This window comes from Pelodiscus sinensis, chromosome 25 (assembly GCF_049634645.1).
Source record: "Pelodiscus sinensis isolate JC-2024 chromosome 25, ASM4963464v1, whole genome shotgun sequence".
Classification (NCBI taxonomy): domain Eukaryota; kingdom Metazoa; phylum Chordata; order Testudines; family Trionychidae; genus Pelodiscus; species Pelodiscus sinensis.
Window position 1 is genome coordinate 13,897,974 of NC_134735.1, and position 19,139 is coordinate 13,917,112.

Genomic DNA, 19,139 nt, shown 5'->3' on the forward strand with positions numbered 1-19,139 from the left:
TTCTGGCACTCTCAGCAGGGAGGTCAAGAATTGAACAGGCCTCTGGAGGGTGAATTCTCCAATCCTCAGGCCCATTGGCAGGGCAATGTGGGATGCCATGTACCTGCTGGGTCCCCCTCAGCAGAGTCCGGGGCTGCTGTTCCACTACACTTGGCACCAGAGGGAAATTCACTTGAAAAAACCAGGGCCTGGTCCTGGTCTCACTCCAGTGTGGTTCCTCCCCATTGCACAGGCGTGAAGTCCGAATAGAAAGCAGAGAGCCTAGTCTGTGTGACGAGGTCAGACTCTGGTCTTGGTTACACTGGTGTAAATCTGGACTGGCTCCACTGAAATCCATCGGGTCTCTTTGGGTTCACACCGCTGAGTGAGGCCAGAATCTCTCTGTGCCGTGGAAGCTCAGGCTGGGCCCTCTTCCTGGGATTTTCTCTCCACCTCCCCTTCATTCACTGCTTCCATGCCCTCTCCAGACCTCAGTTCTCTGCAAGGCAGCCATCCACGCGGGAGTGATCTCGGATGAGATGGGAGGGCAGGTGACTCTGTCTCGGGAGAAGGGGATCACTCTGTATGAATCAGCCTTCGCCAATGGACTCCTCTCAAAAAGGTGAGCAACCAGCACCCTTGTTTACTGAGCTAGTAGATCCATTTGGGCTGGCCTTCTATGTCCCCTCCTTGGGACAACTGGCCCAGATCCTCAGACCACAGTGGAATGAGGTTGATTGTTACCATCCCGAGACCTGGCCTGCTGGTTTTAGAGGGACAATGTGTCGCTCAAAACCAGAGAGGACCAAATCTTGCGAGATTCACTCAAGCAAAAGTCCACGGAAGTTTTACTTGAGTGATGGCTGCAGAATTTGGCCTGTATTTTCTTTTAAAGAGCCGATGAAAGGAGCATTAGAGAGGCTTGGGGCGACCTGGGTCCTGTTTCCAGCTCTGACTCTGACTTGCAAGTCGTTTAGGGCCAGATTTGCAATGGTCGATCGGAGTAACTGCGTTCAGTGTGGCAACATCTAACAGATTTAGGAACTCACCTCACAATGGGATCGAGGCAACCAACTCAAATCAGGCACAGGTTGTGTTTTGCGGCAATGTATAAAACCCTTTAGCACCCAGGGCCCTAATCTCTCCGGGCTGCTGTTCCCCAAAGCTGTAATGAGACTTGTCCAATTCGTGGGGTGGGTGAGGCTCAATTTGTTCGTGAATGTGTGTGAAGCCCTTTGAGCTCCTTAGATGAAAAGGGCCATAGAAATGCAGATCATTAGTAACCAGGGAATCGGAGCCAATTCTGATTTAATTCCAGCAGTACAATCTAGCTGCTTCTTTACAGAGAGAGCGACTTGCGTCAGCAGCGTTGTAGCAATCTGATCTTGCCAGCAGCCCTGCCTGACCAGTCTGGCAACTGGTGTGTACGGGGCCATTTGCTGATGCAGAGCATATGGTTGGCCCTGGCGGACCAAGGAGCCAGTTGTACTTTCTGTGGAGTTACAGCTGGTGCTGTCCAAACTGGGACCAACAGTGGCTGAGGTTGAGGGGATGGGAGAGAAGCATGGGGGTCATAGTCAGGGAGCAGGCAACCTCATTGAACTGGGGAGCTGCTCCCATTTACGCTTGCTCAGATGTGAGCCAAGGGTCTCAAATGTGATTTAGATTCCACCAGATTAAGTGGGTCCCCCAGAGGTGTCACAGCAGGGAACACGTGGTGCTCTGTGATGGTTGTTGCGTCCTGCATGTGGCCAGGTTCTCCTCTCGCTCACCCTGGTGTGAATCAGGAGTGACTCCATGGAAATCAGCGCACTTACAGCCGGGAAGGAGAGTGAAGCCTGACAATTGAATTTTGCTCTGAGTTACACTGGGGCAAACTTAGAGCAACTGTGCTGACTTTGGGGCAGTTATTCCCCCAACTCACGCTGGTGGGACGTACCTCGCTGTGACTTCGGTGGAGCCACCTCTGTGCTCCACCAGCATGAGCTAGGGTCGCCAGGTGTTCGGTATTGACCTGGACAGTCCAGTATTTTCGCCTCCTGTCCGGTAAAAAAATTCAGAAAATACCGGACACCTACAATGTCTGGTATTTTCTGATTTTTTTCCCAGCCAGGAAGCGAAAATCTTGGGTGCTTACCTGGGATTGGTCCTGCCTAGAGCAGGGGGCTGGACTTGATGACTCCTGAGGTCTCTTCCAGTTCTATGATTCTAGGATTCTGTGGTTCTGCAGGGGAGCTGTCGGGTCCGGAGCAGAAAGACAAGAAGCCTCAAAAGCACAAAAGCATTTCTTAAAGAGGCAATACTGGGGGGCTTTCTGGGAGTTTTTTGTTGTTGTTTTTTGCTTGACAAATCTCAGGGTCTTTTTTTTTTTTTTTTTTGGTTCAACAACTTTGGTCTCCCCCTTTTTTCTCTCAACAGAATTTTTTCCCCAGTGTTTTTTTTTGGGGGGTGGTGTTCAGTATTTTTGGTTAAACCATCTGGCAACCCTAGCATGAGCTCAGAATCAGGCCGTTCCTGTCTCCCAGTGTATAATGCTCTCCACCCATTTTCTTTCCAACAGTGGGTCCCTGTCTGAAAAGCGCCTCGTTTTTCACAAAGGTACGTCACTTTCCATTTGTCCTTGAACAAGTCGTGCAGGCAAAATCGATAGCAAAGCTTCCGGCAGCTTCACTGGGAGTAGGGGGAGGTTCCCCGGGGCAGCGTAGATCAGGAATGACACCAGTGAAGTCAGTGAGCCAGCTCCTCGGAGGGCACATGGCCGCTCCATTGCACCTGTACCAATTTACTCCCGCTGGGCCCCTGGCTGGGCACCCGCGGAGGTTAGAGAGGGGGGCGAGCGCAGAGGCAGGCTGTCCGGCAGGTGTGAGGTCCGCATGTCTTGCCATGACCCTGCCCTGCGAGGACCTTTGGCTGCAGGCGATGAGCCAGCAGCTTGACAGAGAATCCCAGCGGGGAAGATCAAGGGGCTGGGCTCTGCTGGGTTCCAGGCCTGCCACGTAGAAATGAAGCCCCCTGCCCCCTCTATTTACCAGGGTCAGCTAGTCACAGGGGGGGAGCATCAGTGGAGAAGGTGCCAAAAGAAAGGGGCTAAGGCTGAGTCAGATGGTGCCGCCGGCGGCTTGCTGGGGCTGCACTGTGCATGGGGCCGGGCCAGAGAGGAATTTTTCATTAAGACCCATCCGACTCCCCCAGCACACTCCCTGTGTGGCTAAAGGCCTCCCCTCCACTGTGCCCACCCCCTACCACCCAGCCGCCAGTTCTCCCACTTGCCTTCAGTTGTGCACCTCCTTTTCCAGCCTGTGACGATCCCCTGGACGCAGCCGGCTTCAACGCCTCCTCCTCCTGGCACGAGGTCAATGCCATGGGGCAGTATAAGCCCTGGACAGCTGAGCGGGCGGCGTTCAGCATCCACGGACACTCATGGGCAGCTGATTCCAGCTCGGAGACTGAATGGCTGGAGCTAGACCTGGGTGGAAGGAAGAACATCACAGGTCAGTAAGTATCCGGCGCTGTTCTCTTCCTCCGGGACTGGACCACGGCACGGGAGAGCAGCTCCTCCGGGTGTAAAACAGCACCACCCCAATCACACCTGGATAGCTACGCCTGGTTAAGGGCCAGATCCACAGCTGTATGTAAACTGGCATAGCTCCATTGTGCCAATGGAGGGGTTACAGCCTCAGCTGGGGTAAATCACCAGAGCCTCATTGCTTCCCTTTCCTGGGACAGTTTACAGACTAGTTGACTCGGTCTTTGTCCCAGTGAAGTCACTCCAGAATCTCTCCCACAGTCGTTCCATGGGCCTCATCCTGAGCTCACTAACCTTGGAGTAAATCAGGAGTAACTCCATGCTGCAGGGGCTGCTGGAAGAGAGGAATAATGTGAGAGGAGAATCAACTTCCACCTGCCTTTGTTGGAATATACAGAGCTAGAGCCTCAGATGTGTAAATGGGTGTCCACTTCGGTGGAGCTAAGCCAGTTGACAACAGTGGAGGACTTGGCCCATTGTGCTTCTGGCCTTCGGCCTCATCAAATAGTCCCTTAGCCTCAGACCCCTCTTGCGTCCTGCGTTGCCCCCTGGAGCAGCGGTGACAGTCACTCATCGGGTGTAGGACGCATCGTGGCCCACAGAAGCAGCAGGGGGTCTGCATGGAGGTCAGGGCATTGGCGCACGCAGGTGTGAGTGGTGTTCCGTGGGCCTGTGCACAATGAGCCATCTGGATGGGGGTGGAGGTGACCCAGGCAGGTCCGGGGAGGAGCAGATCTGCTGTGATCTAACCCCTCTTGGCGGGGAGCCCGCCGCTCGCCTCGCACCGGCTTTGTGCCACTGACGTCAGTGGGGTTACATGGGCTCAGCGAGAGCAGGATCAGAGTCAGACCCAGCTCCTGGGCTGCTCCCGTGGCATGTAAGTTACACTCGTGTTGCCCACCCGCTGGATGCCAGATCTCACACTCCGCATGCGTGCCGGGCCCTGCTGCGTAACCTCCCCACAGCTGGGGCAGGGAAACTGTTCTGGGTTGGGGGCTGCTGAACCATAGAAAAATCAGTTGGAGGCCTCAAAAATGAGAAGCAAAAACACCTCACTGAGGTGACCTCCGACTCTGCCCACGTTCCCCTTGCATGCCAGAGCCCAGGTGAGGCCAAAAGGGATTCAGTGTGTGGGAGGGGACTGCTAGGAACCCAGCTGGGTGAGTCTGGGACCCTGGGAGGGTGCAGGAGCAGGCGGGGGGTGGGAGGGCTGGACAGGAGGTAGGGTGCAGCAGCGGAGAGGGGCATCAGTGGGCTGGGGGAGAGGGATGCTGAAGCACCAGAGCCAGCTCCTCGATGTTGGGGGGAGAGCCCTGAGTTGGGGGCTGGAGCCAGGTAAGCAGGCAGCTGGATCCGGCCCCTAGGCCATAGGTTCCCCACCCCTGCTCTAGAGCATCGCTACCTGGGAAACATTGGCTCCTCCTCCTCATGTTGCCCCTTCCGTCAGGAGGAGATACCACTGAAGATAGATCTGGGGTGCCTCTGGCAAGTGGCAGCCCCAAGCCTGGGCATACCCACATTTCCAGGATGCAGGCACTTTCCACCTAAGCACCCCCCAGTTTAAAGGAAAAGAGAGGGGCAGCGTTACAACTAATGAAGTTGGGGGGTGAGCTGGCACTGGATTCTGATCTCATGCTGGTATCAGTCAGGTGAAGCAACGGAAACATCACTGAAGTCCCTCCAGATTTGCTCCAGCGTAACTGGGAACAGAATTCAGATCCAATTGTCCGTTTTTAAAGGGGCAGTCCCGTATTTAAGCCCATGTGTGGGTGTCCTGACTTTTTCTTAAAAATGGGCAAGTTGTCCCATATTTTTTGTCTCCCTCCCCATATGTCCTGGGGAGTCCTGCTGCTGGCCAGGTCCCTGCCCGCCAGGGGTGAGCGGGGGTGGGGCTGTCCGGTGTCTGTGATGGGGCTGGGTGTGCAAGAGCGGTGGTGGGGCAAAGATGCAGCGAGCAGGGCGGGCTGCTCCCCCGCTGGTCTCTCAGCCCCCATCCCCTTTCTAGCCGGCACTGGCTGCAGTGGTTGGGGAGTGTGGGCAGGTGCCAGGCTGTTGCTGGTTGTGTCACCGGTGCTACCCACCCATCAGCCCCCCCCCTCACACGGACCTCTCCCTGCTTTGTCCCATCAACCCCCCCCGCCCGCCTCACTGCTCCTCCGTGCCCCCCCGGCAGGGCACTTCCCACTCCCAGCACTGCCTGGAGAACCAGCCCCTGACCCGAGCACTCAGCCCCAACAGCCTGGCTGGGCCAGCTCCTGGGAAAGCCCCAGACCCTCTGGCCAAGGGCGCTGGTCAGGAAGAGCTGAGCCCTGCGTGTGCCAAAGCCCTGCCCAGCGCTGGCACGGGGGAGCCTCCCTGCCCCTCGACTGATCTCTGGCAGTGGGGGGAGAGCGATTTCCAGCCCGTTCACACCCCGAACCTGCAGGCTGCACAGCAGCCCCCGGGGCAGGGACTTAGCATCCTCTTCCCCCACACCCTGCCCTGGGCCCTGCTCCCAGGGACCATGGGGCTGCTCCATCCCCCAGGCAGCCGCCTCTGCTGAGCCGCCTCTCTGGCTGGGCTTGCTGAAGCTCCTGCAGCCAGGTTCCCTGGGCCCTGGTGCACAATGCACCCTCAGGGCTTAACCCCTTCCTGCCCACGCTGTAGCCAGGGGACAGGAGGCAACTAGGTTATGTTGGTGGCCAGCAGCCTGGAAGTGTCGGCTGCCTTTTGGCAGTGTGGACAGGAAGGGAACAAGCTGCTTCCTGCCACATGGGATCAGTGGAGGGGAGAGAGAGACTCTGCCAGATCATCCCTCCCCCACCATCCTCATCTGCAGCTGGAAGCAGCCCCCTTCCCTTCCCCCCTGCACAGCGCCGAAAGGCTGCTACTGGCCACATTCGGGTGTGAACCCTGGCAGAAATCTGGGGAGGGGGCATGTGACCCTGCATTCTCCCCACATGTTGCCCCAGGAAGATGCTGTGCCGGGTACCCGGAGAGGTGGTGTGTGTATGTCACCCTTCCCTGTTTGAACCTCAAACCTTACTTGACATTAATTTGATGTTTGTAGGATTGATTGCTATTGGACTTGCTTGACTATGAGCAATATGTTTTCAGCATAGGGAATTATGGTCACTCTACTTCCAGACCTCCCCCGCCCCCCGATGTTTTCCATTCACTGGAGCGCTTAGCCTAGCACGTCCAATTCCTCTCTTTAGTCTCATTCACTCTTGTCTTTTCTCCTTTTTCACTGTCTCCCTTTTCTCTCTCTTGAGTTTGGCCTCCTTTCTCTCTCTCGTCTCTCCATCGCTCCCTCTGTAGCTCAGGGATGAGGCTGGCCTCACGGGGCTGAACAAGTTAATGTTCTGCTCGTGGGCCAGCGGCCAGCAAATGCCCTTTGTTTTGAGAGTCCTGACCAAAATTGGGGCTTTTGTGTGGCAGGCCCAGAATGCGCTTGTTAATTGGACGGAGGAAAATGGAGGCATTGTGTGGCGGGCGGCTGGAGGCTGAGTGGAATGCAGGCCGCAGTGCAGTTTGGGGGTTATCTGTTCATCTCAGGCAGGGTGAGGGAAGCTGGCTTCCACAGAGGTTCGACATTCAAACCTGGCAGCCTGAAAGCTTTCCAAGGACGGTGGAGGGCAGGTGGGGAGAATGGAAAGGAGGGATTCAGGCAAGAAACGAAAAGGAGCTGAGATGGGAAGGTGGGGGGTGGCAGGCTCTTATGTCAGTCGGTGGGGATGACTGAAGAGCGAGAACCTAATAATCGCTAGGCCCACTCGGAGCCCTCTCTTTGGGGGCTTGGCAGGGATCCATTAATCCTCCCCACACCCTTCAGGCAGAATCATCGCCCCCAGTTAGCATTTGGGGAAACTGAGGCTCAGATGGGAACGTCACACAGAGAGTCACTAGCTAGAGCTCCTGAAGTATATACCCTTGCTCTTCTCTGGAGGAAGGAACCCAGGAGTCTCAGTTCTTGCCTGTTCCAACCGCTACATAGCAACTGCCGCAGTACCAAAGACCAAGGGGTATTATGCCATTAAAACAAGAGAGCTCTTTATTGCCTGGTTTCAAGGGCCAAAGGCCAACAGTTGTTTAGGGTAGTGGGAATTTGTCCATTGATGTCAATGGGAGTTGGATCAGATCCACCCTCTGGCGGGATCTCTGCCCTCATAAGTCTGTGTCTCGATTAGACAATAGCTTCAAGACCATTTCACAACCGATTCCTACCTGCTGTTCGGGGTTATCATTTTCTGATATCATTGTGCCATTCTAGGAATTACAACCAAGGGATCCTCCGACAAATATAACTACTACGTGAAATCCTACCAGGTTTTCTCCAGCAAAGATGGGAAGAATTGGAAAGCCTACAGAGCCAGTAGCGGGCACGAGGATACGGTGAGAGGGTGTGACCTGACAAAAGGCGTTCGGGCGGTGATGAGACCAGAGAGCATGGTGGGAATTCTACAAAGGGAGTCTTTCAAAATCTGGCCCCTTGGCTGTGTCTGGTTGCAGACCCTGCAATGGGAGTTGGGATATTTCTCTCAAAGGAGTCTGGATACAGAAGCTTAGAGACAAATTCTGGTCTCTGTGACCCCACTGTAAAACTGGAGCTCCCCCACAGAAGTAAATCAGTGGCGTTTTTTGGGTGTAACATAGGTCAGATGCTTTCCATTGCTATAGTTCCCAAACATTACTTAAGCCTCTCTACACCTCCTGGTAGCAAGCTCAGGCTTGTAAGCAATTGCAGCCATTAGGCCTTTCGGGCGGTCCTTATACTGTGGAATTTAACAATGACAGCAAGGACAGAACTAGAGTTTCCTGCTGCAAAAAGCACATCCCCCTACCACGTGAGCGGAAGGAGAATCCATTTTGGTTGTTGGCAGTGTGGGAACTATGACATAGGGTTTCAATTCAGCAGCGGAAGGCAGTGGAGCACATACACACTAGCCCATTCATTACCGTATTAGCCCCATTTTACAGATACAGCGGTACAAAGAGATGAATTGTTTTGTCCAGCGTCCCTCGAGAGATCAGTAGCAAAGCTGAGCCTAGAATCCAGGCATCCTGCCCAACACTGCCGGGTTCATTCAGACCCACTGCGATGTTACATTTGCATGAAATGAAAATGGAACCAAAATAGAGAAGAAACATGGACGGTACAAACATACAAAGTGCTGAGAGTGCTAAAAAGAGAACATGGCTTTGAAATAAAGTGGGAAGAGTTTTCTGTTCTCCCCAGCTTCTCCCTGGAATCTCTGTATCCGCTGTGTTCCTTTCTCGAGCTGACTAGGAAATGAATGTTTCCCCCCTCTGAAAAATGTAGACAACACCAAGGCTGTGTCCAGACTCAGGGTTTTTTTCGAAAAAAGTAGCCTTTTTTCAAAAAAACTTCCCCTGCGTCCAGACTCAAGCCGCGTTCTTTCAAAATTAAATCGAAAGAACGCGGCTTTTCTTTCGATGGCGGTAAACCTCATTTCACGAGGAAGAACGCCTTCTTTCGAAAGTTCCTCTTTCGAAAGAAGGCGTTCTTCAATGTAAATAGGGCTTCTTCGAAAGAGAGCATCCAGACTCACTGGATGCTTTCTTTCGAAAAAGCAAGCCGCTTTTTCAAAAGTTCAACGTGCAGTCTAGACGCTCTCTTTCGAAAGAGGCTTGCAGTCTAGACATAGCCCAAAGGTTTTTCTCTATTCCTCAACATTTTTCTTGGAAAATGTTTTCCCCCTTAAAAATAAAAAGAAATCCAGAAGTAAAATATTCCTAGGAAAACTTGAAGAGAAGCCAAAAAACATTTAAAAGGGGAATTTGCCACCAGCTCCATTCCCTTCCTGTCACTTGCCTGCCTGCCGATTTCTATCTATGTAGGCCCCCCCAAGCCCTCACACATCTAGGTCTAAATCCCTAGCAAAGTCCATGCCCCACCAGCATATAAGGGGACATACCCAGAGTCTCTTTGGGGGAGGGCACTCCCCTCCCCCATTCTGTGAGCATATGTAGAAGTAAATGGGTCCTTTCCCCTCCTCCCTCTGCCCTGTATGTGTCCAAATAGATACTAGATACCAGTGGGGATGAAGTGAGAGGGGAAGGCAAGAGAGAAAAGGGGCCTTGCCAGCTGAGAGCTGGGATGGTATGGGGGGTGGTTGCATAGGCAAGCTGCTCCTGGTGGCCAGAGCTGCACAGGAGAAGGCTCCTGCACCAAGGATGGTGAGAGGGAGAAGCGGGAGGCCGGTCGCGGACGTGATGAGGAAGTGGCAGGAGAACAGGCCAGAACCTGGGTTGAATTCTGCTCTCGCCACCCCAGTGTAACTCTGTTGTGACGCCACTAACTTCAGTGTAGCCAATGTAGATTGACACCAATGTGACAGCCCAGACAGGTGCTTTTAAGCTGGTTTCTGTTGCCCGGGGAGAGCCAGCAGCATTGCTTGGGACTGGGATGACAGGCTCAGAGGGCGGAGCTGTGACACTCTGGTGCCCCCGCCCTGCTTGGCTGACCCCCCCCTTCTCTTCCTCTCGGTGCCCAGGTCTTGGAGGGAAATGCCGACAGTCTCCAGGAGGTCTCCAACACGTTCCTCCCCCCCATCCTGGCCCGCTACCTGCGCATCGTGCCGCAGAGCTGGAACCAACGGATCGCCTTGAAGGTGGCACTGCGGGGCTGCCAGGTGGCTCGTCTCAGGGCGCCCCGGCCCTATGGTGAGAGGCTCTGCAGGGGCTGGCACAGGAGCCCCCTGTCACACAGAAGTGAGGTTTTCACTAGCCAGCTGCAATACGCTCCAGCATGGAGCTGCATTGGCCTCATCGCTGCATGGCTCTAGCGTGCAGGGGGCCACCCTCCTCTCCAGTGGCTCCCTGGGGCCAGAGGGTGAATCCCAAGACATCGCTGCACCAGCTAGCTAAGGATTACAGCTTTGCAGCAGGGACTGGGACAGAGGGAGATGAATTCCATCCAAGGGCCGGAGCCAGGCGGCAGCTGCCTCTGCTGGGCTGGGCTTAGGTCTTGTAAGCCAAGCAGGGTTGGGCTGTGTCATGCCTCCATTGGGAGGCTCACCCTGGGTACGCAGGTAGGTTGGAAGGGAGCCAATCCCCAGGGAAGGGCTGGGGTCCTTTCCCTTAAAGATCCTAGGGCAGGTTAGCCTGGCCTAGATCCTCAGCTAGTGCATCCTGCTCCTCTACATTCCCCCTGCAGTTGGGTTTTCTCTCTTCCTGTCCTCACCTGGGGCTGTGTCTAGACTGGCAAGTTTTTCCGCAAAATCATCTGCTTTTCCGGAAAAACTTGCCAGCTGTCTACACTGGCCGCTTGAATTTCTGCAAGAACACTGACGATCTCATGTAAGAAATCAGTGCTTCTTGTGGAAATACTATGCTGCTCCTGTTCGGGCAAAAGTCCCTTTTGCGCAAAATTTTTGCGCACTAGGGCCAGTGTAGACAGCTCAGATTTGTTTTGCGCAAAAAAGCCGCAATCGCGAAAATGGCGATCGGGGCTTTTTTGCGCAAAAGCGTATCTAGATTGGCCACGGACGCTTTTCCGCAAAAAGTGCTTTTGTGGAAAAGCGTCCGTGCCAATCTAGACGCTCTTTTCCGAAAATTCTTTTAACTTAAAACTTTTCCGTTAAAAGCATTTCTGGAAAATCATGCCAGTCTAGATGTAGCCCTGTTGTGTAGCATTACAGCACAGTGTCAGACTAGCTGCCTTCCACCCCAGAAGTGGCTGCATTGCAGCAGGAGGATGAAAAGCACTCGATACAAGAGTGCTGCCTGGTGTTAGCATCACCATAAGCTTGGACCCACCAGGCTTCCACTGGAAAACAGCTGCTTCTGGCCCCTCTGTCATGCCCCCTGCTGCTATATAGGGAGCAGGGAAGGCTCAGATTGGCACAGGTTGGATTCTTTACTGGAGAGGAGTAGCTGACTGTTCTTTACTTTCAGCATGTTAATTGTGTTTATTAAACTGTATGGTTTGCAGTACCCAGTGGCCCAAAGGAGGTTCCCGTCCTGACCAGCATCCCCACCAATCACACCCTGATCCCTGGAGTCGCCATAAATCCGGAGAGAGCAGGTAGGTGCAGCTCAGAGCAGAGGGGTAGCATGGCCTAGCGGTCTAAGCTGGGGTGGGGAATACTTCTGTCTTCAGCTCTGCCACAGACTCACTGTGCAACTCTGAGGAATTCAGTAATTTGGGGCCCAATTTTTAAACAGTGCTCCATGCTCTAGTAAATGGGCAAACATGGGATGAATCTGGGCATGCAAATCCTGGATATGCGTACCTAAGTAGCCAGTTTAATGTGTAGTTGGCTACTGGCTTGTCCAGACACTTGATCTGTGCACACTACAGGGAAAGTTGTACATGCAAATTAGGTTCCAATTGTACATACAGCTTAGTTTATGCGATTGAACACTTATTAAAAAAGAAACCAGGATATTAGCCTTTGTGCCTCAGTTTCCACAGAACATGGGGATAATAATGCTCTCTTGACACTGCGGCTGCAGTTTCAAAGGGCAGCTCAACATCCAATTCTCGGTGTGGAAGTCAGGCAGAACTGGTACCTAGTTCCCCTTTGTGCCTTTTAAAAAAACCCTCGCTAAGTAGTGTGTATAGAGCACGTTGAGCATACAGGGTCATCCCCCAACTTCTGTGGAATTGCTCCTGCTGTACGCCAGTGAAGGTGCCTCTACACAGCAAAGTTAGTTTGGAGTAACGGCCGTTATTCTGAAATAACAATGCGAGCGTCTACACAGCAATTCCGTTATTTCGAAATAATTTTGAAATAACGGATGGCTTATTCTGACTTCTGTAAACCTCATTCTACGAAGAATAACGCCTATCCATGTGTAGACGCTCCACTTCTGCTATTTCAGAATAGCCCCCCACCAGGGCCATTCTAAGTTATTCCTCCTGGGGGTGTAAATTGAGATAACGCATCTGCATTAGGGAAGCTGCCTCGGACTCATTTTGAGGCTTCCCTGCAGTGTAGACGTGCTATTTTGAAATAAGCTATTTCGGAATAACTGCAGTGTAGACGTAGCCCGAGAGAGCAGGATCCGTCCCCTTTGGCGCTAACAGCATCCAGTATTGGATCTTAGTTCAGACTGACGTGTCTTCTCCCCTCTACCCTGAGCTCCTGCAGAGTTGGTCAGGGCAGTGGTCAGGAGCCTGTTGCAGGTGCTTGGCTCACACAGGTAGGGGCTGAAATGAGTTTGTAGCCAATGCCTGAGCCCTGCGTCCTTGTGCTGGACCACTCCAGCTTCATCCCACACAAGCCATCCTCCTCCTGGTGCCGACACCAGAGCAAACAGACAGTGACACCGCAGGGAATCAGGCTCTTTAAGTAAAGGCAGATCTGCCCAAACTCCGCTTGCACTAATAGTGGTGTCAGTCTGGAGTTTACATTTACACAGGTGCAGATGAGGTCCTTGTTTAAAGCAAGATGGGGAGGGATGAAAGCTCAGCTCCTCTTCCTCTGCTAAAAGCAGCAAAGTTTTCTCCTCCCCCTCCTCCTCTGCGGATGCAGGAGGAACTACACCTCCCCTTTCAATCTCCTTTAACCAGCATTTGGCCCTTGGAATTTAGTTTTCAGGCTTCCACCTGCCCATTGATTGCAACACGGAGGGGAACAAGTCATGAAGCCTGTTTCATGCGGTCTGTATTGTCATCAAAAGGAGCAGGATTAAATAACAGGTTTTTAACAGCCCTGCCCTTAGGAAAAGTTTTCTGGAATTTTTCCCTATGGTTTTGGGTCAAGCTGCATTTCTAGAAACACTGTCCTGACTATGATCCTAGAGTGGCCTAATCAAGAGTCAACCTCTGAAGCCAGTAGAGTCACAGTGGGGTAAATCAGGAGTCACTCCCCTGCACCCAGTGGAGTGACAAGGGCATAGAACAGGTGTCAAAGCAAAAACAGATTCTTTAGCCCAGGGATCCATTTCACAAAGTTTCCACCCTTCACCTTAAGCCATGGCTGCAGATGGCTCCTGTTGGGGTCAGGGCTGCTTCCTCTATGGCAAGGACTGAGCTTGGACCCTCTGCAACAGGGGCTGGGAGCAGTGCATCCCCACGAGGGGGGGGGCAGAAGGAGTGACTGGTGCCCCCTCACAGCAGCAGAGACAGAGGAGCCCTTTGCTGAGTCCTGGCTTCTTTCCCCAGGCTCCATGGTACTTGTGATGCTGCTGATCGGGGGCTTTGTGCTGCTCTCATCTGGCCTCCTGCTGCTGGCTTTCTTCTGCCGTAAGAAGAGGTGGGTGAGCCTCCCCCTCCCTCCTGCATGCCCGGTTCCCTCCATCATCTCCTCACATGCCTTGCAAGGAGTCCCAAAGCAGGACGTTCTCCCCCAGGAGCTCACTTGTCCCTCACCCAGGACAGCAGGGGCAGAGTTTCTCCTGAAACAGAAGCTGCTGCTGATAGAAGTCAGAGCTGGGCTCTTAGGACCATGGGGTCAGCACTCCCCTCCCCAGCCTGGGCTGGCCACAGGCAGTCCCTGCTGAACATGCCTCTGCAGGGTCCGTCCCTACCTGGATGTGGCCCACCCTGTGCGAAGCTCAGTGCCAAACTTCTGGAGTTCTGAGGGCGGCACCTAAGATGAAGGCCCTCCCCCAGAACAGTTGCTGGGTCTCATGCTCCTGAGCCTTGGTAGCCAGTGCCCGAGATGCACAAGCCATTCACCAGCACCCCCTGCAGGCCTCAGTGACTTACACCCCCAGCCTCTCAATGGGGGACCCTCGTGGCTCCACCGCTCTGGGCCTGCTGTGCGGCCCCTCTTTCGTGGATGGAGAAACTGATGCTACGTGAGGCAAAGCGAGCTACCTGCACCATACAAGAATAGAACCCAGGAGTCCTGGCTCCCACTGCCCCATGCTAACCACTGAGCCCTGCTGTTGCATTCATGCCCCTGCCTTTGGATTTTCCCATTTCTCCCCCCTTCATGCTGGCAGCCACAGTAGGTATGTGGTTGTCCAAAGCCCGGTTGCCTATGCAGCCTGACCTGCTCATGGCACCACAAGGCACAGGCAATCGGACCCACAGCTGGAGAATTCCCTGGGGTTTGAGTGGCGAGTTCAGAGGAACCCTGACTCCTTGGGCTCCGGCGCTTCTTTCCCAGGAGCCTGCAGGAGCTGAAGCTCTGCAGGAACCGATCCGGAGCTTGGTGCTCTGCTGAGCCTAGGAGCTCTGGACCCCTGAAGCTCCCTGTAAACCGAATCAGGGATCTTGCGCAAAAGGGTTTTTTCCGACAAATGGCCCCGTCTACACTGCGGTTTTTTTCGCAAAAACCTCTTCCGCAAAAAGGATCAGAAGAGAATATGCAAATGAGAGCACGAGATTTGCTAATGAGCGCTTCATTTGTATTTCCTCTTCCGCAAAAAACAAACAGTGTAGACGGAGCCTGACTCAGTTCAGCTCTGAGAGGGCTCAGCTATATGGGCTCAGCACCCAGGAAACCAGCCCTCAAAAGGGACCAAACCCCAGATGAATCCATCTTACCTTGTGTAAAAGTATGGCCCAGAGAAAGCTCACGGGTCTACCCACCTATCAGTGGAAGGGAGGTACGCAGCCTGGTTGCTCCCCACAGGTAACAGTTATTTACACTGGGCTTGATAATAAACACTAGAGCTGTGTCTAGACTGGCCACTTTTTCCGGAAAAGCAGCCGCTTTTCTGGAAAAACTTGCCAGCTGTCTACACTGGCCACTTGAATTTCCGCAAAAGCACTGACGATCTCATGTAAGATTGTCAGTGTTTTTGCGGAAATACTATGCTGCTCCCGTTCAGGCAAAAGTCTTTTCCCAAAAAACTTTTGCGCAAAAGGGCCAGTGTAGACAGCTCAGATTTGTTTTCCACAAAAAAGCCCCGATCGCGAAAATGGCAATCGGGGCTTTTTTGCGGAAAAGCGTGTCTAGATTGGTCACAGACGCTTTTCCGCAAAAAGTGCTTTTGCGGAAAAGCGTCCTGCCAATCTAGATGCGCTTTTCCGAAAATGCTTTTAACGGAAAACTTTTTCGTTAAAAATATTTCCGGAAAATCATGCCAGTATAGACGTAGCCTAGTGGTTTTATTAAATATAAATAGCAGGATTTAAGTGGTTGTGAGTGAAAACAGTCAAATCAAAGTTACTAGATTAAAATGAACAAAAATCCTCTAGCTAGTTCTAATCCACCAAGGGTACGCCTACACAGCAGTGTTAGTTCAGAATAACTGACGTTACTTCAAAATAACAGAATCCGCATGCGTCTACACTACAAGCAGTTATTTCAGCATAATTCGAAATACTATCGAGCTGGAAGACTCCTTACTCTGACTCTCGTATCCCACATTGTACAAGGAGTAAGGGAGGTCGGAGGAAGAGTGCTCTCCCTCGGACTTCCTGCTGTATAGACAGCACCAAAAGGCAAATTAAGCTATGTCGAGGGAAGCTATGCAATTGATGTAGCTGAAGTTGTGTTGCTTATCTCGGCTTTCGCCCTGATTTGTAGACGGGCCCAAGAAACTTGTCACATACGAATTCTTACCCTAAACAGCTGGTCTTATCTCAGGTAAAAAGCCTCAAATCAGAGTTGGTCTTTACTCTGGTCTGGGTCTACAGCTTCTTCAAAGTCCTATGTATCCTCTTAGGGTGGGCCAGGCAGTTTCAGAGGCCAGCTGAAGACAAAGGACTGATGGCTTCCCACTACTTAAACAGACTTTCCCCCTTTGTTCCACACCCCCCATCTCCATGGAAAAACACCGGGTTCAAGACAGATTCCAACCCAAAGTGGCCCAGTCACATGTCTTTCTAGAGCCAACCGCAGTTTGGGTTTATAGGACAAACATAACCATCTATAGTCCTTGGTTTGAGTAGCAGTCATTGTTTCCGGAGCATCAGTAATAGCCCTTATTAGCACATTTACTATTATAAACAGATCCCTTGACATAGCAAGACTGGTCCATGCACAAAACTAGGACATGCGGACTCAGCAGATTGTAACTGTAAAACTGATATGTTACATGACCTGTTCTGCATAAAGCATCTTTGAGTTATGCAGATTCATGTCCATAAGCCAATACAGGCAGTCCCCAGGTTACACGGATCCGACTTACATCGGATCCCTACTTACAAACGGGGTGAGGCAACCCCGCACTAGCTGCTTCCCCCCAGCAGATCAGGGAGACGCGAAGCTAGTGCCCCCCCAGCAGACCAGGGAGACGTGGAGCGGCTTTTCTCAGCAGACACCTCAGCTTGAGAATAAAGGACTGAGGGAAGTGAGGTGTGGGAGAATAAAACTGAGCTCTGGAGAAATGTTTGGCTAGAGTTTCCCCTACAATATGTACCAGTTCCGACTTACATACAAATTCAACTTAAGAACAAACCTTGTACATAACCCGGGGACTGCCTGTATTCATAAATGCTGGAGGGGGGGCTGACACAGATTTTACCCTGTGCTAGTTTGGAGCAAATGGGCTATGCGCTATCCCCTGGCCATGTGCTGGCTTCTTGGGTGCTTGGACAGTGCGGCGCTGCTGTGGACTTGCCTTATTTTCCCCCTTTCTTTTGGCAGGAAGACAGCGGCTGATCTGAACTGCAGCCTCATGAAAGGTAAGTGCCCCCTGACGCCCAGGATTGGAGCAGCTGGGTGGGCTGGAAGCCAGCTGGCAAACAGTCAGCCCATGGCTTTCCTGGACTCCGGGAGTGGGTGATTTCCACCTTAGCAGTGAAACGAGTTGCTCTGGGTTAGCATTTCCTAGTGAGCCTGCTCACACGCTCCTCAGCTACAGCAAAGCAGCACTTCCCAAGCCCCTCGGAGCTCAGCCGGGCTGTTCCTTGCTTAGGAGGCATTTTACTCCCCCACAAATACATGAAGGCCACAATGTTCAACTGCAGCCTCTCATTCTGGAAGCCGCTTTTGCATCCCCAGTAGTATTTAAGTACCTACCTCCCCTTGAAATCAATGGGAGAGAGGCACCTACATACCTTGAGCCTGATTTTCAGCACCATTGAGCAGCCACATCTCCTGAGTTCAGCTGGAGTCATGAGTTCGATCTCTCCATCTTACAATGGCCCCAGCTCAGCATCTCCCACTCCTTAGTTATCCTTGGAGACCTCTGGAGGGCAGGGCAGTCCTAGTATCCCCGTGAGGCAGATGAGGAACTGAGGCACAGAGCACAGCTAAGGGACTTGCCCAAGGTCATGTAGGCAGTCTGTGGCAGAGCAAGTATGCAAACTCAGGTCTTGCACAGTCTAGACAGGCCTGCTCATCACTTGGCCAGCCTCTTCCTTAATTCTGCAGCAAATCAGGCCCAAGGTGTCTCACATTGGGCACCCTGAAGCAGCAACCACAATGACAAATGTTGGCCTAAATCTTTAATTACAGCCTTGCAATGGAACTCCCATCAATCCCTCCTCCCACCCAGGTGTCACACAAACCCACTTCTCTGCCAGCACTGATATTTCAGGGGATTATCTGGGCAGGTGCCTTTCCTGGCCCATGGCTCTTTGTGACACACAATGAGCTCTACACAAATTCAGTGGCCTCCACGGGGCCCAATTCTTCACTGCCCCTGACCTCAAGGTGCAGGGCAGGGGAGAAGCAGCCCAAAGCCTGAAGTGTCTGCACTTAGCTGCTCTTCCCATCACCAGTCTCTTACTAGCCCCACCTGGGAGTTGTCTCTATTAGAAAAGCGGCTCTGATATAAGCAGCTCTGTTTTAAAATCCACTTGGTAACACTGCAGCTAGGGCTCCTGTGCACAGCCAGCTAGTGTGGGGCCAGCTGGACTGAAACTCTGCAGGTGCTAGAGCAACCCTGGCACCAGCTGGCGGAGGGTGTAAAGGGTGCATGGGGCATTGTGTGCTTTGACAGGCTGCTATTTGCAAACAGCAGGCCAGAGCCCTGAACACCCCTCGGTTGTTGCACACCAAGGCTGCGTCTAGACTGGCAAATGCAAAATCTTACCGCCTGTCTACACTGGCCGCGAGTATTTGCACAAGAACACTGACCTTATACTGTACAAAATCAGTGCTTCTTGTGCAAATACTCTGACGCTCCCACTCAGGGATAAGCCCTCTTGTGTAAGTATCCTTGCACAAGAGGCCAGTGTAGACAGCAAGTTAATTTCTTGCGCAAGGAAGCCCGATGGCTAAAATGGCCATCGGAGCTTTCTTGCGCAAGAGAGCGTCTACGCTGGCACGGATGCTTTTGCGCAAAAGATGTGCTTTGCACAAAAGCATCCATGCCAGTGTAGACGCTCTCTTGCGCAAATACTTTTAACGGAAAAACGTTTCCGTTAAAAGTATTTGCGCAAAATCATGCCAGTCTAGACGCAGCCCACGTCCCCCTGTAGACAAGCCCAGAGACGCTGCCTGAGCGTGAGGTAGCATTTCTTAGTGGATAGTGCCAACAGGCCTGGTGGGTGACCTTGGGGAACCCTTTCCCCTCTCTCTGCCTCGGTTTTTCCATCTGTGAAATGGCATTAGTGACACAGGGCCTGGCCCTTTGATTGCTGCTGCTGCTGGAAAAGGGCTTGGTATTGTTATTAAACCAAGTTAACGTTATTGGTAGTTATAGAACCCAAGAATCCAGATGCCCAGGCCTGCCTGTTAGCCACAGGGCTGTTTTTCCCAGCACTTTGCTGACCCACTGTTGCTCTTCTCTGGCCTGGTTTGAGAAATGGCCTGTAATTTTGCACCCACTATTTTTC

The 19,139-nt window shown here is 52.6% G+C and overlaps 1 protein-coding gene across 2 annotated transcripts in view; it reads left to right on the top strand.

Moving 5' to 3' along the window:
• Window positions 1-19,139, top strand: part of LOC102444094 (discoidin, CUB and LCCL domain-containing protein 1-like) — a 73,944-nt gene that overhangs the window by 49,053 nt on the left and 5,752 nt on the right. For both annotated transcript variants that reach the window (XM_075908959.1, XM_075908960.1), the window contains 8 exons: window positions 468-601; window positions 2,540-2,577; window positions 3,276-3,470; window positions 7,758-7,879; window positions 10,003-10,171; window positions 11,442-11,534; window positions 13,620-13,710; window positions 17,002-17,039. In XM_075908959.1, the coding sequence (XP_075765074.1) occupies window positions 468-601; window positions 2,540-2,577; window positions 3,276-3,470; window positions 7,758-7,879; window positions 10,003-10,171; window positions 11,442-11,534; window positions 13,620-13,710; window positions 17,002-17,039 (880 nt within the window). The remainder of the gene's footprint in view (window positions 1-467; window positions 602-2,539; window positions 2,578-3,275; window positions 3,471-7,757; window positions 7,880-10,002; window positions 10,172-11,441; window positions 11,535-13,619; window positions 13,711-17,001; window positions 17,040-19,139) is intronic.